Source organism: Chenopodium album, chromosome 7 (genome assembly GCF_948465745.1).
Source record: "Chenopodium album chromosome 7, dcCheAlbu1.1, whole genome shotgun sequence".
Taxonomy (NCBI): domain Eukaryota; kingdom Viridiplantae; phylum Streptophyta; class Magnoliopsida; order Caryophyllales; family Amaranthaceae; genus Chenopodium; species Chenopodium album.
In genome coordinates this window covers 77,866,403-77,890,028 of record NC_137840.1, presented here as the reverse complement: position 1 = coordinate 77,890,028, position 23,626 = coordinate 77,866,403, and the positions used below count along the sequence as shown (strand labels likewise).

The 23,626-nt window shown below is 37.1% G+C and overlaps 1 protein-coding gene and 1 pseudogene across 2 annotated transcripts; one reads left to right on the top strand and one right to left on the bottom strand.

Annotated features, from left to right (window-relative positions):
• The first annotated feature begins 968 nt into the window (after positions 1–968).
• On the top strand, positions 969–5,094 carry LOC145638692 (uncharacterized). Its single transcript, XM_081689679.1, has 7 exons — positions 969–1,292; positions 1,696–1,904; positions 2,150–2,644; positions 2,832–3,869; positions 3,975–4,122; positions 4,211–4,581; positions 4,669–5,094. The coding sequence occupies exons 1-7, from the start codon at positions 1,004–1,006 to the stop codon at positions 4,915–4,917; spliced, it is 2,799 nt and encodes a 932-aa protein (XP_081545805.1). The 5' UTR covers positions 969–1,003; the 3' UTR covers positions 4,918–5,094.
• A 10,691-nt stretch (positions 5,095–15,785) lies between these two features.
• LOC145639779 (protein SENSITIVE TO PROTON RHIZOTOXICITY 1 pseudogene) lies at positions 15,786–22,430 on the bottom strand (annotated as a pseudogene). The gene is made up of 2 exons (XR_014114933.1): positions 22,238–22,430; positions 15,786–17,535 (listed from the first exon to the last, which is right to left on the bottom strand). The product of XR_014114933.1 is annotated as a protein SENSITIVE TO PROTON RHIZOTOXICITY 1 pseudogene (transcript).
• Between the last annotated feature and the right edge of the window lie 1,196 nt (positions 22,431–23,626).

Genomic DNA, 23,626 nt, shown 5'->3' with positions numbered 1-23,626 from the left:
TATGACTATTATTAATTGAATTCTTATGTTACTCTAGCAAATCAAATCAATTATATTTCCTAGCTAAGCTAGCTAGCCATATGGTTCTAATACAAGACTGTAACCCTATAACATTAAAATATTCTTTGTATATATAGTATGTTTTCTAATCTTAAGGGAAAATATTGTAACCCTATTCATCACTTTATGCCTCTTTTTTTTTTTTTTTTTTTAAATACGTGCATACGTTTTAAATTCAACTCTTTTATGATATTTTACCTTACATATATTTGTGAATCTGGTGCTTTTAGAGATTTTTATTTCATTTCTTCATTCAATTATTGTCTTTATTGTTTTTTTGTCCTTCATTGAAATTTGACCTACGGACTTAACTATTGCAAACAAAATACTTGTACTTAACTTGTCTAGCCCACAAATGAACATACTCTCTACTTATCGTGTTGCGTCGTGTCAATATTTTCAAAAGAGCTGCTTTAGCATTAAGCACTACGTGCCACAATAATACATTTGTGTTTACCCCAAATTCTAATTTATTTAAATGTGCTTTGTTAGTTTTGTCAAACTATTGTATCCTCCTTACAAAAACTACACCTCAAACTCATCCCAGTGCTCATCATGTGTCGTACAGGGCTTATCTTACCATATATTACACCATGAACCCCATATATAATTTTTCCATATTGGGTCATGACAGTTTGGCCTAGTGACATCCTTAAATAGTGTCATAGGAAATTAGGAATCATAGCCCATAAGTAATTATTACGGCCTTACGGGTACATATATATTAGAGGAAACAATAGAATGCAGTCAATTGAGTCAATGTACCATTGACAAAAAAAAAGATCCGTTACAACACACATTCAACATACACTAACACATTTTGAAGATTCAAAAGTTAAAATTTCAAAAAGCTGAAATCAACAAAACCCTCCCATTTGCTACTTTAAAGCCCCTAAAATTCTCCCTCATCCACTTCCGATCATCATCAGTCATCACCGGCGCAATGGAAACCCAGAAAGAAATACAGATACCAGTATTCACAGTTTGGAAGAACAACGCTATCCTCAAGAACATTTTCTTAATCAACTCCCCTCCTTCTGTAAATCAAAATGAAACCCACCAAGAAAATGATGAATTCTGTAAAACCCATCAAGAATTTGAAGAAACATTAGTTGTTGGGCGACACCCAGATTGCGATATTCGCTTAGAACATCCCAGTATTAGCCGTTTTCATCTCCGCATTCACTCTAAACCCTCTTCCAAACACCTTTCTATCACTGATTTATCTTCAGGTAAATCGAATTTTCTTCTGAAACTTTGTAAGATTCAATTCAGTACTAATTATAGTGTTTATCTGTAGTTTTTTATTTGAATTGTTGTGGTATTACTCGAATTTTTGAAGTTGATTTTGTGGGTTTGTTTGGTTTTGCTCTGTAAATCGTGTTATTAGGTTTAATTAAATAAAAAAATGGAAGTTTTATGGTGGAAACAATCTTGAAATTTTGTGGGTATTCTGATTTCATTTTATGAGCTCCAATCCTCAAAATTTTGTGGGTCTTGATTAATTGTAATTTCTATGTTTATTTCATTGTGATTTTTTTTTTTTTTTTTTTTAACAAAAATTTTCTGTAAGGTTTAGGGTTTAAGAATAATGTGGGTTTTGATTATTAATGCAATTTTGGTGTTTCTGTTTAGTGCATGGAACTTGGGTGTCAGATAAAAGGATAGAACCAAATATAAGAACAAGGATGAATGAGAGTGATAGTTTGAGGATTGGAGGATCGAGTAGGGTTTACAAATTGCACTGGATTCCATTGAGCCAAGCTTATGATGTTTCCAACCCTTTTGTGCCACCCTTGGACTTCGTGCGGTCGCAAGAAGACGAGGATGAAGGGATCAACAAGGTGAGATAAAATTGCACTCCTTATCTATTTTAGTATGTATAAGGTTATTGATTGTTTGTTGGTGATAGATGACTAGATGAAATTGAGATATGCAATGAATTTTAATGTGCTTGTCTGTTGGGACATTGGATATTAATCATATAATGTTATTTGCCTATTAGTTGGAATTGGACATCTAAATTATGCTTTCTTTTATCCTGCCTAGATGTAGTACTTGACTTTGTTTTGTCAATTGGATTTTTTAGGATGAGAATTCACTAGGACATGAAAATGAGGAGCTACTAGCAGTTGATTCTGTTTCAAAGGGTCTAGAGTTTGGTGATTTGTGTGATGATGATGGATTGGATATAGAGAAAGTTGCTCAAAACACAGACGAAAATGTTATGGCAGTGGACAATGAGTGTGTTGGATTGGAAGACCCTGATATGGAAGGCTTGATGTCTCTATTTCTGGATGAAAAATCTCAAATGTTTGCACAGGAATTAGTGGGTAATGAAAATGTGCAACCTTTGGATTCTGCTTTGGAAGGTTTGGTGCCTTTATTTCTGGGTGAGAACTGGGAATGGGTTGGGCAGGAAGTGAAGTATATGGCATGTCCCATGGAAGAAGAATATCCTCAGTCAGTGAAGCTTGAAGACATAGAATCTGTTAGCTCTGTTTTGGAGGGCTTGGATACCTTGTTTTTGGACGATATCACTGAACAGCTTATGCGGAAAGATGATGATGAAGAGACTGTCAAGGTGAGATGATTTGCACTCCTTAACTTATTTTATCTTTTCTATGTTATTGATTGTTTGTGGGTGATAGATGACTATGACATTGGTAATAGTATAAGCCTATATTAGGACATTTTATGGTCTTCGTTCAATACATTTTCCTTCATATAGTTGCTGATTTTATGTTCATCATGTCAATTGGGTATTTTAGGATGAGGATCCTCAGGGAAAGGAAAATGAAGAGGTACTTGCAGTTGAATCTGCTTCAAAGGATGTGGAGTTCAGTGTTCTATTTGATGATGACAAATTGGTTGGAGAGCAAGTTGCTCCAAACACAGAAAAAGTGTGGACTTTCTGGTGTGGATCACCTGCAGCGCTAACATCACCTCTTGCCACTAATGAGGCTCTTCTTTGCACTGACAACAATCACCTTGATATAGAAAAGCAGCTCCCAGAAATAGTATCTGATACTAGAGTATTTTCTGAAAGGAAATCTTTAGAAAGTGTTGATGTGAATTCATCAGTCAAGGAACACAATGAAGGCAAGCTTTGGAGTTTTTGGTCTGGAAATATGGGGGTGGAGTCTTCAGTGTGTTCATCATTGTCTGATGCAAGCTTCTTATCAGAGTTTGAAAACAAATCATCGAGAAATGGCTTTGGTAGTCCACCACTCAGCTCTATTAAAAGGCCATTTGGTAGTCCTTTGATAACATCAGATCAGAAGTCTGCAAGTAGCATTTGGTCCCGAAGAGGTAAATTACAAAATTCTCCCCAGATTTCAACAAGCATGTCTGAAAGAAATAAAAAGAGAGGTGATCAGAAGAATGTCAAGCATGAACCTGTTACTAGGGCTCTCTTCCATGAATTGGAAAGCCAAGAAGAGGAAGAAGTCTTTACTCCAGACAAAGAGAACTTTACCCCTAACACTCACAAGTCTATGAGAAAGGTGGCTATGTTGAAAGAAGTAATAAATTCAAGCTTAGGGAAATCACCCCTTTTAAAGATGATTGGAAGCCCAAAATTCTACTATGAGGACAGCTTGTCTCCTTCATCAGATAAAGAGAATTACTCGCCCAAAAAATCTCTGGAGAAGAAAACAGCACACCGTGCTTCTTCTAATCAAGCAAAATCATTTAGGCTAAGGGAGAAAAAACATCAAAGGATGCCTTTTCAATCCCTTCTGGCAGACTCCCCTCAGAATAGTAAATCTGAAACTTGCATTCCTGGTGCTGCTAAAGTCCCAAGCAAGGTTGGCAAATGCTGTGTTCCCTTATTTTTTTTCTTCCTTGGATATCTTTTTATTGTAATTTTATTATTTAAGTAACACTTTAATTGTTTATTCCTGATACTTTAGACTGATATACCAAACAAATGCTTTGGAGAAAAAACCCGAAAATGGAGTATGCTGGTGGACACTACTACTCTACTGAACAAAGAATCAAGAAAGGCATTGCAGCTGCTTGAAGGTCTCAAGGGAACTCAACTCATCATCCCCAAAATAGGTAAAATGAACTGCCTGAATGTTACTGCTCTAACTATAGTCAAATCAAATTGTGAATTATTCTATGTAACTGTTGCTTGTTTTGCCAGTCATAAAGGATCTAGCTTGTTTGAAACGACAAACGAGTTTCTTCAGAAGAAATACAGAGGTATCATCTGCATTAGAATGGATAGAAGAATGCATGGTTAAAACAAAGTGGTGGATCCATGTTCAAAATTCCATGGAGGAAGGGCACTCTGTTGCTATAACCCCTCCAGCATCACCTTACTCTCAAGTCAGTTGTGGGACAACTGCAGGCTCCTTTTCCTTTTCTGCCCTTGAATTTCGACCAGAACTTCTGTCACCCTCTACAGAAGATCATGTACTTGACTATGCTCTCAGCCTGAGGAAGAATAAGAATGATGGACAGCTTGTCCTTCTCAGTAATGACATCACTTTGAAGATTAAGGCCATGGCAGAGGTAACCAGCAACTAAAATGCTCCTTTAAATTATCATATTAATTTATATTCTTTCGTTATCTTGATGCAAGTTCGCATGGCGTTTCAGGGTATAATCTGTGAGCCGGCTGAGGATTTCAGGGAAAGTTTGGTGAACCCATTCTCTGAGAGGTTCCTGTGGACTGACAGCTCCCCAAGAGGTCAAACCTGGTCTTACTCAGACGACTTTGTTCTGAGAGAGAAATTTTATCCAAGCTCATTGAAGATGACACCCAAGGCTATGGAGAATGTCAAGGGCCTGAAACTGATCCTGCTTCATAATTCACAGTATTATGAACGAATGACTGCAATTCATTAGGTGATTTGGGTTCATAGCTGGGGCAGAGCAGGGCAGGTTGTGTAAAAGCTCAAGTTTGGTTAAAATCAAGGCCTCAAATTTTATACTACGTACTTAAATGTATCAATTCTCTTGATGCTCAGTCCTGACTTCTCCCTTGAATTTGATCAACTCCTATAAATAAAGAAATTCATTCAATATGAAATTATGAATCCCCCTTTTTTTGCTATTCATGCTATATACTTCGTAAACTTTTTCTTAAATGTCTCTTAAATTTTCAGTGATGGGCATAATATTGTGAAATTCCTATGACTTTTGGTCTTCTGCAATACCAACATATGAACCAAGCTTTGTTTGGTGGAGTTGGTGAAAAATTCATCTTGTGACTTTAATGTCACAAGTTTGACCCCCACTAACTACAAAATGCTTGGGAGAAGGCAATAGAGGCCTAGAAGGATTCCCTTACCTCTTCCCTCTACTCTCAAGCGCTAACCTGCAAAGCTAAGTTGGCTGAACTTGTGAGAGGTGTCGGTTTAGTGGGGTCGTACATCAATGATTTTAGTTCGTCAATCCGAATTTGATCAAAACAATAAAAACAAATCAGTTGAACCATCTACTAAAATGGGCATCCCACCTTGAATATTAAAAAAAATAAAAATAAAAAAATAACCTCCCATAGGTGAGGGAGGTGGTGGGTTGCTAGTGAGGGGGTTGTGGTAAGAGGGAAGGCGGTGGTGAAGTAGTAAGGGTATGATGGTCTGTTCATACGAAATGTTTGGTTGTTGCAAACTCGTGATAAATAATGTTACCGTGCTTAACAATTCACATACTCTGTAACTAAGTAATATCAAAACTAGAGCTGTCAATTCGGGTAAACGGGTCAGGTAAACTCGGATCGGATCGATTCGGATTAATTCCATAACCTACGCGGGTCGGGTTTGGGTTGGGTAATGCTTGAGTCGGGTCACGTCGGGTTATTTATACTTCTTATCGGGTTTGGGTCAGGTTTAGGTTGGGTTAATAATAGGTTGAGCTATATTCGGGTCGGGTGAACAATAGATCGGGTTTAATTTGGGTTTTCACGGGTTAAAACGGGTTAGGGTAATTCTCGGGTTCGAGTCGAGTTCGGTTCAAGTCAATAATTTGCGGGTTAGAATCAGGTCGGGTCATTCTCGGGTTTGAGTCGGGTTCGGTTCAAGTCAATAATTTGCGGGTTATAATCAGGTCGGGTCATTTTCAAGTCGGGTTATTCTCGGGTTCAAGTCGAATTTGGTTCAAGTCAATAATTTGCGGGTTATAATCAGGTTGGATCATTTCCAAGTCGGGTCATTCTCGGATTCAAGTCGGGTTATGTTCAAGTCAATAATTTGCAGGTTATAATCAGGTCGGGTCATTTCCAAGTCATGTCATATTCGGGTTCAACTAATTATAAATAGATAATTATCACCTTTATCAAGCTAATTATTTCCTTTGATTATAATATGTATGACAATATACTAGGGAACTATAGTCTATAATTTAGGAAGATAATTATCTCCTTTGACCATACAACAAATATATACTATATTTAACTCTTAAATTTGAGGATGATGCTCCTTTCTTTTGCTGGCCTGGACCGACTTGGTCTCCCTAGACAAAATGTTTTGATCAACAACAATAAGGTGGTCTAAGTGGAATTTAAGGTGATTTGAAATCGGGTCAAGAACAATTTGGGTTGAATTTAGGTCGGGTCAATAACAAGTCGTGTTAATTTCGAGTCGCGTTAGTAACAGATCGAGTTGAATTTTTGGGTCGAGTAAGTAATAGGTCTGGTAAAATTCGGGTCGGGTCAAAAACAAGTCGGGTTGAATTTGGGTCAGGTCAATAACAAGTCGGGTTGATTTCAAGTCGGGTTTGTAACAGGTTGGGTTAAATTCAGGTCAGGTTAGGAACGGGTCGAGTTGAATTCAGGTCAGGTTAGTAACAAGTCGGGTTAAACTCGGGTTTGGTGCAAGTTAATTAAATTGGCCGTTGTAAACCGGTAAATCAGTGCAAGTTGTAAACAAGTAATTGACCGTTTAAAAGCAAATTGGATGGTTCCACACACCCAATTGGACTCCCGGATGATATTAGAGACCATAGTAAACATTTTGGCAATTTTTTTTATTTTCGGGCGAAAAAAAGTCAAAAAATTCCAAAATTGTAGGCTAATATCCACGTTTTTTGAGAAATTTTGGAGGTTTCGGGGCCTAGTGTCGAAAACTCTTGAAATTATATGAGATAAATCTCGGGGTCATATAATGTCGTTTGGAACCATATATGATCATAATTTGTTGTCATAAATAATGTTCGTGGTAGACTTGAATTAATAATGAAATCGGTGCAAGTTGTAAACCTGAAAATTGGTCGTTTAAAGGCAAATTGGATGGTTCTACACCCACCCAATTGGACTCTCGGAGGGTATTAGGGACCATGGTAAATATTTCGACAATTTTTATTCCGAGCGAAAAAAAATCAAAAAATTCCAAAATTGAAGGCTAATATCCACGTTTTTTGAGAAATTTCGAATGTTTCAGGGCCCAGTGTCGAAAAGCATTGAGATTTTAGGGGATACATCTCAGGGTCATATAATGCCGTAAGGAACCATATATGATCATTATGTGTTGTCATAGATGTTCGTGGTAGGCTTGAGTTAATGAAATCAATACAAGTTGTAAACCAGTACATTGGTCGTTTCAAGGCAAATTGGATGGATAAACCCACCTAATTGGACTTCCGGAGGGTATTAGGGACAATGGTAAAAATTTCGGCAATTTTTATTTCTGGGTTTTAAAAAGTCAAAAATTTCAAAATTGAAGGCAAATATCTACGCCTTTGGAGAACTTTCGAAGGTTTCGGGGCCCGATTTCGAAAAAAAAATGAGATTTTAGGGGATACATTTCGTGGTCATATTATACCGTTTGAAACCATAAATGATCATAATATATTGTTATAAATGTTTGTAGTAGGCTTGAGTAAATGAAATTGGAAAAAGTTGTAACCCGCTAAATTGGCCGTTTAAAGGCAAATTGGATGGTTCCACCCACCCAATGGGACTCCCGGACGGTATTAAGGACCATGGTAAACATTTCGACAAATTTTATTTTCGGGGCCAAAAAAAATCAAAGTTTTCAAAATTGAAGGCAAATATCCACGCTTTTTGAGAAATTTTGGAGGTTTCGGGGCCCGGTATCGCAAAGTCTTGAGATTTTAAGGAATACATTTGGGGGTCATATAATGTCGTTTGGAACCATATATGATCATTATATGTTTCATAGATGTTCGTGGTAGACTTTAGTTAATGAAATCGGTTCAAGTTGTAATCGGTAAATTGGCCATTTAAAGGAAAATTGGATGGTTCCACCCACCCAATTGGACTCCCGGAGGATATTAGGGACCATGTTAAACATTTCGGCAATTTTTATTTCCAGGCAAAAAAAAGTCAAAAAATTCCAAAATTGAAGGCTAATATCCACGATTTTTGAGAAATTTTGAATGTTTCGGGGCCCGATGTCGAAAAGCATTGAGATTTTAGGGGATACATCTCGGGGTTATATAATGCCGTTTGGAACCATATATGACCATTATATGTTGTCATAAATGTTCGTGGTAGGCTTGAGTTAATGAAATATGTGCAAGTTGTAAACCAGTAAATTGGTCGTTTTAACGCAAATTGGATGGTTCCACCCAGCCAATTGGACTCCCGGATGATATTAGGGACCATGGTAAACATTTCGGTAATTTTTATTTCCGGGCGAAAATACGTCAAAAAATTCCAAAATTGAAGGCTAATATCCACGATTTTTGAGAAATTTCGAATGTTTCGGGGCCCAATGTCGAAAAGCATTGTGATTTTAGGGGATACATCTCGGGGTTATATAATGTCGTTTGGAACCATATATGATCATTATATGTTGTCATAAATGTTCGTGGTAGGCTTTAGTTAATGAAATTTGTGCAAGTTGTAAACCGGTAAATTAGTCATTTAAACGCAAATTGGATGGTTCTACCCAGCCAATTGGACTCCCGGATGATAATTGGGACCATGGTAAACATTTCAGCAATTTTTATATCTGGGCGAAAATAAGTCAAAAAATTCCAAAATTAAAGGCTAATATCCGCGATTTTTGAGAAATTTCGAATGTTTCGGAGCCCAATGTCGAAATGCATTGATATTTTAGGGGATACATCTCGGGGTTATATAATGCCGCTTAGAACCATATATGATCATATATGTTGTCATAAATGTTCGTAGTAGGCTTGAGTTAATGAAATCTTTGCAAGTTGTAAACTGGTAAATTGGTCGTTTAAACGAAAATTGGATGGTTCCACCCAGCCAATTGGACTCCCGGAGGATATTAGGGACCATGGTAAACATTTAGGCAATTTTTATTTTAGGGCAAAATAAGGTCAAAAAATTCCAAAATTGAAGGCTAATATCCACGATTTTTGAGAAATTTCGAATGTTCCAGGGCCCGATGTCGAGAAGTATAGAGATTTTAGAGGATACATCTCGGGGTTATATAATGCCGTTTGGAACCATATATGATCATTATATGTTGTCATAAATGTTCGTGGTCGACTTGAGTTAATGAAATCGATGGAAGTTGTAACCCGGTAAATTGGCCGTTTAAAGGCAAATTGGATGGTTCTACCCACCCAATGGGACTCCCGGACGGTATTAGAGACCATGGTAAAAATTTCGTCAATTTTAATTTTGGGCGAAAAAAAAGTCCAAAAATTCCAAAATTAATTTATATCCACACTTTTTGAGAATATTAGGAGGTTTTGGGTCACGGTGTCTAAAAGCCTTGAGATTATAGGGAATACATCTTAGGGTCATATAATGTCGTTTGGAACCATATATGATCATTATATGTTGTCATAAATGTTCGTGGTAGGGTTGAGTTAATGAAATCGGAGGAAGTTGTAACCCGGTAAATTGGCCGTTTACAGGCAAATTGGATGGTTCCACCCACCAAATGGGACTTCCGGACGGTATTAGGAACCATGGTTAATATTTCGACAATTTTTATTTTCGGGGCGAAAAAAAGTTAAAATTTTCAAAATTGAAGGCAAATATCCACGCTTTTGAGAAATTTTGGAGGTTTCGGGGCCCGGTGTCGCAACGTCTTGAGATTTTAGGGAATACATTTGGGGGTCATATAATACATTTGGAACCATATATGATCATTATATGTTGTCATAGAAGTTCGTGGTAGACTTTAGTTAATGAAATCGGTTCAAGTTGTAATTGGTAAATTGGCCATTTAAAGGCAAATTGGATGGTTCCACCCACCCAATGGGACTCCCGGATGATATTAGGGACCATAGTAAACATTTCGGCAATTTTAATTTCCAGGCGAAAAAAAGTCAAAAAATTCCAAAATTGAAGGCTAATATCCACGATTTTTGAGAAATTTCGCATGTTTCGGGGCCCGATGTCGAAAAGCATCGAGATTTTAGGGAATACGTCTCTGGGTTATATAATGCCGTTTGGAACCAGATATGATCATTATATGTTGTCATAAACGTTCGTGATAGGCTTGAGTTAATGAAATTTGTGCAAGTTGTAAATCGGTAAATTAGTCGTTTAAACGCAAATTGGATGGTTCCACCCAGCCAATTTGATTCCCGAATGATATTAGGGAACATGGTAAACATTTCGGCAATTTTTATTTCCGGGCGATAAAAAGTCAAAAAATTCCAAAATTGAAGACTAATATCCACAATTTTTGAGAAATTTCGAATGTTTCGGGTCTGATGTCGAAAAGCATTGAGATTTTAGGGGATACATCTTAGGATTATATAATGTCGTTTGGAACCATATATGATCATTATATGTTGTCATAAATGTTCGTGGTAGGCTTGAATTAATGAAATCTGTGGAAGTTGTAAACCGGTAAATTATTCGTTTCAACGCAAATTGGATGGTTCCACCCAGCCAATTGGACTCCCAGAGGATATTAGGGACCATGGTAAACATTTCGGCAATTTTTATTTCCGGGCGAAAATAAGTCAAAAATTTCCAAAATTGAAGGCTAATATCCACGATTTTTGAGAAATTTCGAATGTTTCAGGGCCCGATGTCGAAAAGCATTGAGATTTTAGGGGATACATCTCGGGAATATATAATGCCGTTTGGAACCATATATGAACATTATATGTTGTCATAAATGTTCGTGGTAGGATTGAGTTAATGAAATCTGTACAAGTTGTAAACCGGTAAATTAGTCGTTTAAACGCAAATTGGATGGTTCCACCCAGGCAATTGGACTCCCGGAGGATAATTGGGACCATGGTAAACATTTCGGCAATTTTTATTTCCGGGCGAAATAAAGTAAAAAATTCCAAAATTGAAGGCCTCCAAAATCCACGATCTTTGAGAAATTTGGAATGTTTCGGGGCCTGATGTCGAAAAGCATTGAGATTTTAGGGGATACATCTCAGGGTTATATAATGCCGTTTGAAACCATTTATGATCATTATATGTTGCCATAAATGTTCGTGGTAGTCTAGAGTTAATGAAATCTGTGCAAGTTGTAAACCGGTAAATTTGTCGTTTAAACGCAAATTGGATGGTTCCACCCAGCCAACTGGACTCCCGGATGATATTAAGGACCATGGTAAACATTTCGGCAATTTTTATTTCTGGGCGAAAATAAGTAAAAAAATTCCAAAATTGAAGGCTTATATCCACGATGTTTGAGAAATTTCGAATGTTTCAGGGCCGATGTCGAAAAGCATTGAGATTTTAGGGGATACATCTCGGGGTTATATAATGCCGTTTGGACAAATATATAATCATTATATGTTGTCATAAATGTTCGTGGTAGGCTTGAGTTAATGAAATCTGTGCAAGTTGTAAACCGGTAAATTGGAAGTTTTAACGCAAATTGGATGGTTCCACCCAGCCAATTGGACTCCCGGATGATACTAGGGACGATGGTAAACATTTCGGCAATTTTTATTTCCGGGCACAAATAAGTCAAAAATTTCCAAAATTGAAGGCTTATATCCACGATTTTTGAGAAATTTCGAATGTTTCGGGCCCCGATGTCGAAAAGCATTGAGATTTTAGGGGATACATCTCGGGATTATATAATGTCGTTTGGAACAAAATATGATCATTATATGTTGTCATAAATGTTCGTGGTAGGCTTGAGTTAATGAAATTTGTGCAAGTTGTAAACCGGAAAATCGGTCGTTTAAACACAAATTGGATGGTTTCACCCAGCCAATTGGACTCCCGGATGATACTAGGGATCATGGTGGACATTTTGGCAATTTTTATTTCCGGGCGAAAATAAGTCTAAAAATTCCAAAATTGAAGGCTAATATCCATGACTTTTGAGAAATTTCGAATGTTTCGGGGCCCGATGTCGAAAGCATTGAGATTTTAGGGAATACATCTCGGGGTTATGTAATGCCGTTTGGAAGCATATATGATCATTATATGTTGTCATAAATTTTCGTGGTAGGCTTGAGTTAATGAAATCTGTGCAAGTTGTAAACCGGTAAATCTGTGCAAGTTGTCGAAAGCATATTGGATGTTTTGGTTAGAGCTGTCGATCTGGGTAAACGTGTCGGGTTGTGGTCGTTAAGAGTGGGTCTGGTCAACTCGGTTTGGGTCAATTCAGATTAATTTCATAATGTATGCGAGTCGGTTTTGGGTTGGATCATGCTTGAGTTGGGTCACGTCAGGTCATACTTCTTATCGTGTTTGGGTCGGGTTTAGGTTGGGTTACATTTGGGTCGGGTGATCAATATGTCGGGTTTCATTCGGGTTTTCACGGGTTAAAACGGGTTAGAGGAATTCCCGGGTTCAGTTCAAGTCAATACTTTGCGGGTTAAAATCAGGTCGGGTCATTCTCGGGTTTGATTCGAGTTCTGTTCAAGTCAATAATTTGCGACTTTTAATCAGGTCGGGTCATTTTCAGGTTGGGTCATTCTCAGGTTCAAGTCGAGTTCGATTCAAGTAGATAATTTGCGGGTTATAATTAGGTTGGTTCATTTCCAAGTCAGGTCATTCTCGGATTCAAGTCGGGTTATGTTCAAGTCAATAATTTGCGGGTTACAATCAGGTCGGGTCATTTCCAAGTCAGGTGATATTCGGGTTACACTAACTATAAATAAATAATTATTATTTTTATCAAGCTAATTATTTCCTTTGACTATAATATTATATGGCAATATACTAGGGAACTATAGTCTATAATTTAGGAAGATAATTATCTCCTTTGACCATGCAATAAATATATACTACCTCTGGTTCAATTTACTCGCAATAAAGGAATATTTTATGTCTCACAAATAATACCCCTTTGTTGTGAGTAAATTGAACCGGAGGTAGTACTATATTTACTCTTAAATTTGAGGATGATGCTCCTTTCTTTTGTTGGCCTGGACCGACTTGGTCTCTCTAGACAAAATAATTTGATTAACAATAATAAGGTGGTCTAAATTGCATTTAAGGTGATTTGAAATCGGGCCAGGAACAATTTTGGTTGAATTTAGGTCGAGTCAGGTAAGTAACAAATAGGGTTGAATTTTTGGGTCGGGTTAGTAATAGGTCTGGTAAAATTCGAGTCGAATCAATAACAAGTCGGATTATTGAAGTTGGGTCATGTTAATAACAAGTCGGGTTGATTTCGGGTCGGGTTTGTAACAGGTTGGGTTAAATTCGGGTCAGGTTAAGAACGGGTCGGGTTGAATTCAAGTCAGGTTAGTAACAAGTCGGGTTAAATTCGGGTTTTGACGGGTTAAAACGGGTTTGTGTCAATTTCGGTTCAAGTCGGGTTCGGTTCAGGTCAATAATTTACGAGTTTCATTTGGGTCGGGTCATTTCTAGGTCAGTTCATGTTCGGGTTCGGGTCTCACATACACGGGTCAACTCGGGTCTAGGGTTTGTTTCAGGTCGGGTCAAATCGGGTTTGGGTCACCATTTTTTCGGGTTCAAATGGGTCGGTTATTAATCGGGTTTGAGTCGGTATTTCGAGTTGGGTCAAATTTTGACAGCTTTAATCAAAACGTGGCTCTCTTACACTAAAAATAAATACTACTATGTAATAAAAAGAAAAAATAAAAGGTTGTACTTTAAACTTTTTTTTTTTTTTTAAACAATTGACAATATAAGACTACATTGGTCAAACTTCCTCAAAAAAACAAGAAAAAAAAAAAAAGAAAAAGAATTTACGGTAACTTTATCTAGGTGCATTAGTGCATTGGTTGTGGGTTGTGACTCGTACTGGGCCAATGTGTCTTTAGGCTTGGCTAGACCTAACTCACAGCTATGAGCTATCTCACTGCGAGGTTCCTGCAGACTGATGCCTGTTAGTTCAAAAGATATTCTTGGAGAATATGAAAGGTCTGAACTCTGAAGGAATGAAGATGACCCTGCATTATAATTCACAAGGGAGCTGATACACATAGACTTAGTCTATGTGTATCCCCACATAGACAACCAATAATATTGCAACACATCAGCTTGCTAAGAAATTGATAAAAAGAAAGTTGAGCGGGAAAATTAAGCTGTAAAAGTTTGTGTTGTGAGTGTCCCGCCTAAGGAGAGAAGAGCGCTAAAAGTGATGATCTTATCCCGCCATTTTCATAAAAAAAAAAATAATAATAATAATAAAAAAAATTACTTCTTCTCGAAGGTAGTTAAGTAGTTTTAGAAACCATTTGTATGGCAATGACAAACAATGGTGAAGGAAGTCATTGATTTGAAGCTGAAGAGTTTCATTTGATAGCTCACATTTGAAACCTTTTTTTGGCGACATCGAAACCAATTCACCAACAATCACATACCCACTCTTTCTTCTCAAATGTTTTCAACTACTATGGTTACAGAGAACTCATCTTCTAAAAGATCTACAATAATTAACTTATCTAATTCACTAACTCTTATCTAAATTTAGAAACTCGTTTCAAGTTGAAAATCAAATATTATACAACCACTGCTAAGAATTTTAGGAACATAATTGACCAACAAATATCATAACAATTTGTGATATTTATGTCCATAAACAACCACAACTAAGAATTTTATATGAATTTTGTTAATAAAACATTATTTTTTATACTAATATAATACAAATAATACTAAAACAATCAGTTTTGATACTATAATAATACAAATGATGAATTACAAAATATTTTCAAAACAATTTCAATACTACAACCATACATTTGGTCTCCGTCGTCTCTGTCGCTCTCTCACCCGTGCCTTTTATTTCACCCACCACTGTTTTAGACCATCTGATGGACTACATCGCTCTCTGATTTCGCCGACCACCGTTCATACTCTAAACCATTCTCTCTCATTAAATCGACCATCGGCCCTTTATTTCCTCTCAACCACCTTACTCACCTTAAAGCCACCGTCGTCGACCCTCGCCTTAAAGCAACCGTCGTCTTCCATAGTTTCTTCTCGCAAATCCTCCAACATTATTCACAGCCAAAAGTACAATTAAATTCAAATTAAGAATTCAAAATTCAAAATTTTTCATTTGCAAAACTTACAGCGAAAATTTTGAAAATATTGAAGTGGGACCAAGTGGGCCAACTGTTCCAACCAATAAAAACCCATGTCTCTGATTTCGGTTTATTTTTAAACAAACTGCAATACAGCAGCCTAAATTTCCGATTCAACATTTTGATAGTTACACCGTACTAAACTGTAATTTACAATCACTTCTATATCATGTATTTGAAACCTTAAAAATCATATGGAAGGATGGTAGTAGTTAGGCAAGCGTTTAGCTTGCTTGATCCCGTTAGTGACTCAACATTAGATTGAAGCCGAATAAATGAAAGAATGAAGCATCCTTTCAGAAAAAAAAAATGAAAGAATGCAGCAGACACATCTGTAATGTGCAATGATCATATATAAAGCATTTATTTAAGCTAAGCAATTACAGGAGCTTGAGTCCATCCAATTTGAAAACAAGTCAGGATGATAGAAGCTCCTCTGCACAAAAAACTTAAAAACACCAACCAATACTAATGAACGTCGTTACTGACACACATCATCCCGTCCTTTTCTTCAGAATTGAGGAACGAAAAAGAACTTGGTGAATCGTCAAAATTGGTTAGTGGAAAATCTTGAAGACCACCAAGACTATATTCGTAATTTAGCAGAGAGAAGAAAGGATCATCAACATTCCCCTTTCCATCCATCATATTCTGTGCACCATTTTCATTAGTACCATTGGAGCCAAAGCTAAAACCCATATTTGCAACAGTGTTTGTTGTTTCACTGTTATCTGAAAGATTTGATGGCACGGATGTTCCTTTATGTTCCTCAGAGGGAATGGCTGGAGTATGACCCTGGAAAAGAGCAATATGCCCAAAAAGCTTGTCTTTTCGAGAGAAAGTTGTTCCACAAGAACACAGCCATTTATCCCTGCCACAGTGCTTTTCATGGGTCTTGAGATCAGCAATAACAGAGAATTTCTTGGTATGGCATCTGCTACAAATGTAACTCTTGTCGCAGTGAGTTCTCTTGTAATGATTTTTCACACACAAAATAGTTTTCAGAGGCTGAAACTTCTTATGCTCCTTATTCCTTTTGCAACCTACAAAAGGACAGGAATACCTCTTCAAAAGCACCTTTTCTGAGCTAGACTCCTTGTTGGGTTTTGCCAGTGCAGCCGGAGTTTTGTACTCGTCCCCATGACCTCTCATGTGCATCCTCAAGTTAGCATCTCTTTTGAAACCCTTCCCACATATGGTACAGAAGTGGGTATGGGGTGCAAGAATTTCTTCCTTTTCTAATTGCAAGATCTCATATGATCCAGGAGGAAGATGCTCTTCTTCCTTGCCATCATCATCATCTTTTAGTTCATGATCTTCTTCCATGTTGTTGCAGTTCATTTCAGATACACAATTGGCCGTAACCTCCACCTGGTTTGACTGCTCAACTGGTTTAACTTCACCAACAACTTGTTTTACTTGCCCTATGTTGTTTTGTGATATCATACTGGTACCAACAGTCGTTGCTGAGGGGAAAAGGGTCCTATTAAGAAGCAAGCTAGAATTAGCAGCAGAGAGGTTATGCTTCATTGATGGAAGTAGACTACCAGCTGCTGATATTAACTGGACTATAATTGAAGTAAGATCAGCTGTGATGAGCTGGTGTTGCTGCTGCTGAATAACAACTTCTTCTTGGTTGCCAGGAACTTGAGCTTTTCGGCCAACGATCATATGAACTAGCTCTTGAAGTTGGTGGATTTTTTGTTCCAAGAAAGAGAGATTATTAAGCATTGCTCTTGGATCAAAGTTACTACCATCAGGCATCTGATTCATTTGAGCCCTGTCTTGGTTTGGAATTTTGCCCTGGTTACTTGGATTGCCAACAAACAAAGATGAGTTCTCTGAAGGTGGGTTATATTTGGAGAATGAAGAATCTATCCTCATGCTATAATCAAGTATAGAAGGATCTTCCCACTTTGACGGTTCCTGAGAAGTAAAATTGGTGAACGGTTGATTGTTCAGGGATGCATTCTGCTGCACTTCATTCCCAAAAGTTGAAGGCTCAGTCCAATTTTCTGAATTTGGCCTATCTTTAACGTCCATTTTCAAATCCTAATCAGGTACAAATCTAACAGATGGCCAAACCTGGAATAACCACATAAAAACATTATTATTCCAGTGAAAGAACAATAACTGCATGTCCACACAGATTGAGAGTAAAATTAACAGTGAAAGTGTTTGTATAGATCAAAAAATCGATCACTTCCATTTTACATAGTAATAGACAACATCAGGGAACTCAGAAAACAGTCGTGACAAAGTGTCAAAAAGCAACCCTTGTTTTTATCCACTGATATACTTCGAATGATATATGATATCCAGCATCATACTGCACTAGCAACAATAAAATATGTACAAAGCCTAAAGATGCTATGTAAAATGATATATATCAACCAATTCAGTAGTTCAACTGCTGATAACATCTGGTAAGCAAAAGAGCACAAAAATCTTATCAGCCAACGCAGCTAAAAAAACTAAAGGTTATCCTTAAGCAAAAAGACTTGCTCTATATTTATAATTGTCATTCAAAGATGTCCTCAAAAAAAAAAAAAAAAAAAAATGTCATTAATTTGATCATCTTGTTATGCACTTCTAACTCTCAACAATTACACAGATTAGGTGGGTAAATAATTGCAGTCCAAATGAAGTTAAACTTATCTCATATATCAGCCTTTTATATATTCTCTTTTTAAATATTCTCCATGTGATAAAAAAAAAAAAAAAAAAAAAAAAAAAAAAAAAAAAAAAAAAAAAAAAAAATCATGTCAATTATTGCACTTCTTTCATGTTTAAAACACTAAAAGAAAAAAAAAATCATGATATCTTCCTTTATTCTCCATTATCTCTAAGCTCCAATAATATCACGTTTCACTTACACAATAGCCACAATCTACAGTATTCCATCACTCCTATGTCTATGGAAGAATAAGCACCATTCTCCTGGGTAGCTAATCTTGCTATACCAGGGAAAAGATGGCGGTTCAAACTTTGGATTGGTCTGTAAATTTGTCATGAGATATAAGCCATATAAAATTTTAGAGCATTTTAGTCTTCATCAAGTAGAGACAAACTTATAAATCAACACAATTCCCCACCCCCATTCCCCCCAAGTCTCCTTTCCCCACCCCAAAAATTTCTGGCTTTGTATCCAAGCTCTACCTTATCTTTCAACCAAACCCAACAATCAATCAATCAATCAATCAATCAAAGCCTTAATCCCAAAAGTGGGGTCGGCTAACATGAACCAAATTTGATTATTCCGTGTAGTCATCAACATAAATCTTTCTCCTCCATCCCTTACGATCCAAAACTTCATCCTCACGTAAATCCATGCACTTCATATCCTTCCTCACTCCTTCCAACCAAGTCATCTTTGGTCTCCCTCTTCCTCGTTTAATCCCTCCATGGTCCCACTCTTCCACTCTTCGCACCGGTGCACCCTCGGGTCTCCGTCTTACATGTCCAAACCAACGCAGACGATTTTCCCTTAATTTATCTACAATGCCCGCCACACCTACTTTCTTGCGAATAACCTCATTTCTGATTCTATCTCTTAAAGTGTTTCCACACATCCACCTTAACATGCGCATTTCCGTAACCTCCATCTTTTTAATATGCTCTTTCTTAGAAGCCCAACATTCTGTACCATAGAGCAACACTGGTCTTATGGCAGTCCTGTAGAATTTTCCCTTCAACTTTAAGGGAATGCTGCGGTCGCATAACACTCCCGTGGCCGCTCTCCATTTAAGCCACCCTGACTTAATCCTGTGGGTCACGTCTTGATCAATGTCACCATTCTTCTGGATGATCGACCCTAGGTACTTAAAACATTCACTCATGGTCAAATCCTTTCCATCCAAACTCACCACTTCATTGCTTGTCCCCCTCTGAGTGCCAAAACGACATACCAAATATTCAGTCTTACTCCGACTTAGCTTAAACCCTCTAGATTCCAACCTTTGCCTCCATTGCTCCAACTTGACATTAACCCCATCCTTAGTCTCATCCACCAAAACGATATCATCTGCGAACAGCATACACCATGGAACCTCATCTTGAATTGGTCTAGTTAATTCATCTAGAACCGTTGCAAAAAGAAAAGGGCTTAATGCAGACCCTTGATGCAATCCGATTGTAATAGGGAAATCTTTTGTCAACCCTCCGCATGTCCTCACATTTGTTGACACATCCCGATACATATCCTTAACTAGGTCTACATACCTTCGTGGGATACCTTTCTTCAACATTGCCCACCAAAGTATCTCTCTTGGCACCTTGTCATATGCCTTCTCTAAATCAATAAAGACCATATGAAGATCTTTCTTCTTTACCCTATAAAACTCCATCATTTGTCTTATCAAATGGATTGCCTCCATAGTAGATCTCCCAGGCATAAAACCAAATTGGTTATCTGAAATGCTTGTGCATGCCCTCAACCTTTGTTCAATCACCCTTTCCCACAACTTCATAGTATGGCTCATAAGCTTAATTCCTCGATAGTTAGAACAATCTTGAGCGTCTCCTTTGTTTTTATAAACCGGGACCAAGGTGCTCTTCCTCCAATCTTGTGGGATCCTTGTAGCCGTCCATATCTTGTTGAAAAGGTTTGTTAACCAATCAATACCAATCTTACCCAAACACCTCCACACCTCTATCGGTACCCCATCAGGGCCAACCGCCTTCTTAGGTTTCATCTTCCTCAGTGCAATCTCCACCTCTACTCTCCTAATCCTTCGCACATACTCCATGTTGATTTCTTCATCACTCATAGAGGTATCTCCTATCAAAACTCCATTACTTCCATTAAATAATTCATCGAAGTACCCCTTCCACCTGTCCTTGATGCCCTCCTCTTGCACTAGGACCATTTGGTTCTTATCTTTGACACACTTCACCATGCCAATATCCTTCCTTGCCTCTTGTCTTCTCTTTGCCATCTTATAAATGATCCTTTCTCCCTCCTTGGAATCAAGCTTTTCATAAACCTCCTGATATGCCTTTTCTTTTGCTTGGCGAACAGCTGCCTTTGCCTTACTCTTAGCCTCCTTATACGCTGCAAAGGTTTCATCACTCCTACATTTTCCTAAGGCTTGATAGCATTCCCTTTTTTGCTTAATTACTGCTTTCACCTCTTCATTCCACCACGAAGTATCTCTCTGTACCGAAGTTCTTCCCCTTACTTCCCCTAAGACCTCTTTGGCCACTCTTAGGAAACAGTTCTTCATTCGTAACCAGGTCATGTCCGGATCCACCTCTCCATCCCAATCCGCTTCTTCAATTACCTTTTCTGTAAAAACCTTAGCTTTTGCATCCCTTAGGGTCCACCATCTTATCCTTGGTTCTTCTTGTCTAACTTTTTTCTTCGCCTTCTCTTTCAGACGAATAGTCATTACCAATAGCCGGTGTTGGGTGACCACACTCTCCCCTGGGATAACCTTACAGTTTATGCAACTTTGTCTATCTATGCTCCTTGTGAGCAGGAAGTCTATTTGAGTTGCATTTGCTCCATTCCGAAAAGTTATCAAGTGTGAATCCCTCTTCTTAAACCAAGTATTAGCCAAAATTAAATCATATGATTGGGCAAAATCCATAATAGCTTCACCACCGGCGTCCCTCTGCCCATACCCAAAGCCTCCATGGACACTCTCATAGCCATCTCGGCTCGCCCCAACGTGCCCATTTAGATCCCCTCCAATATATAACTTCTCTGAGTGGTGGACACCCTGCACCACCTCGTCTAGGTCCTCCCAAAATTGTCGTTTCTCTTCTGCATCTAAACCCACTTGGGGAGCATAAGCACTGATAACATTCACAATCTCCTTGCCACATAGCAACTTCAGCCTTCAACCAAACCCAACATATCTTCAAAATCCTGAAACTCTGTGAGAGACTGATAACATTTGAACAGTAAGAATCACGATCTGTCAGTAATAGGCATCAAAGCAATTGGTGCACATGGGAATAAATCTATATAAGGCAAAAAGGGCCAACAACAGGCTGCTACTCGTTACACCCATATGACCGATTTCAACTGCAGAACCAACCTGGTTGAGCCTAGCCATCTAGCCCATCTATACTAGATAGTCACAGAAATACTCATAATTAGTATAATCTATCCATTATTAGTGGTTTACGCTATCCATTATTAGTGGTTTATCCTTCATATTGAAGGATTTTCATCTTCTCTATGCTTTCTTATGGTTATGTTCAGCATTTTATACTATAATTTGTCATCATTGAAATTAGATCCGGCCAGTTTACCATAATACAGATTAAAGAAAAGACACCCAAAATGTCTGGAAATCAAAGTAAAAGCCCAATTCCTGCAGCAAGAAAAGGTGTCATACAAGTACAACCACCAACCTACACAGATACTCTTGAACCATTATGCAAGTACAGGGCCACAGAGATGTGCACAACCTTACCCCTAACCAATCAAAGACAATAAGATATGCAATCTCTGAACAACATACAAATACAAAGGATTACTAAATTATGGCCTCAACATCCAGAACAAACTTCTATTAAGCATATAATATATTTAAGTCCTTCAAAAATCATCAAAATTTAAAGGTCAACACACAATTAAAAAACACACAATTTCAAGAATGTCAGCAATTAAATGAACTAAAATAAACATCACAGATCTTTACCCTTCACAAAATTCCAGAAATTGAACTTAAAGCAAGTACATCAAACAATTTAATAGATAATATAAATCAACTTTATGAAAAAAAATAAAAAAAATCATCTTTTGTATAAGGAGTAAAAAGAAAACAGAACTCACCAGATTTAGGGTTGCCAAAGAATCCTTTTTGTCAGCTCAGAGCCCTAATTTCCATCCAAATAAGAGAGAGAAAGTTACCCAGATGTTGAAAAGAGGAGTTGAAGTTCAACTAGATCAATTAAATAAGCACCAAACAAATCAATACCATAGATAAATAAATATTAATAATAAAAATAGAAATAAAATAAAAAGGGATTCAATGTATTAGTAGCAATTTGGCAGCATTTTATGGTAGTCCCCCCGCCCCAAGCAACAGTAATACACTATGTGGGACCAAGATGAGTCAACTATTTGATCATCACCGTTAATTTTCCACTACATGAAGTCCAAGTCTTAATCACCACCGTTTGTTGGTGGGTCTCATTCTCATAAACATGATCATCATGAATTCATGATTCACGATTATATATAAAAACAAAATTTTAAGTAAAAAATAAAAAAAAAGGGATAAACTTTTTTTTACCCAGATGATTAAAGTTTTGATCTTTGAAATCTGAGTTGATTTCCCACTTAATAGTTGATATTCTAATTATTGGAAGAAAAAAAAGAGCAATTCTTTAAGAAAAATATATGTAAAAGTTATGATCTTTGGAGGTTGCTAGGAAGCTATGCCACCTGCGAGGAAGGTTCAGAGTGGGAGAATCGATGAACAATTGAAGTTAATTGGAAGGAAGCAAAGTCAAAGTTAACAATTTAATACTGTCCAGCCTTAAGCTAATCAGAAGTTAATTAAACCTACTTATATTAATTAGTGAATTATTTTGGTTAACTTTTGTCGTTTGCTCTTTTTCGACCAGACAAAATTGCATAATGACATAAATGACCAATAGTCATGGAGATTGAAGATAATCAAACATTGGATTGGGTTGGATTTTGTCAAGTTTTATTCATTCTAAATTTAACTTAAATTGCTTTTTTTTTGGTGAGTTAAAATTAAAAATTGCAATTCATTAATTGAAATACTTACATCTTTAATAAAATTTGGAGTGGTAATTAACAACATTTTAGTTTTAGATAGTAATCCCTTATGAATTATGATTGGTAACTGGTAAGTGATTGTTAAGAATAATAAATACTCCATAGGGTCTAACAACAACATTATAGTATACGGTGTAATTACTTAATTAATTAGTCACGATAAATAAAATTTGAAATGTGGAAGCAAATTAAAGAACAATATACAACTAATACAAGTATGTAGATTAGGCAAAGACTGTTTTTATAAATGGAAATATCATATGATCAAACTTAATTTAAAACTTGCTCATACATAAAACTCAAACTTTTCCACCCAAAAAACTCCAAATAATTATAACCCACTTTTGTCACTTTGCTTTAAGATTTTAAATTACAGAAAAGATGATGCATACTTTGTAATATGTCCACACT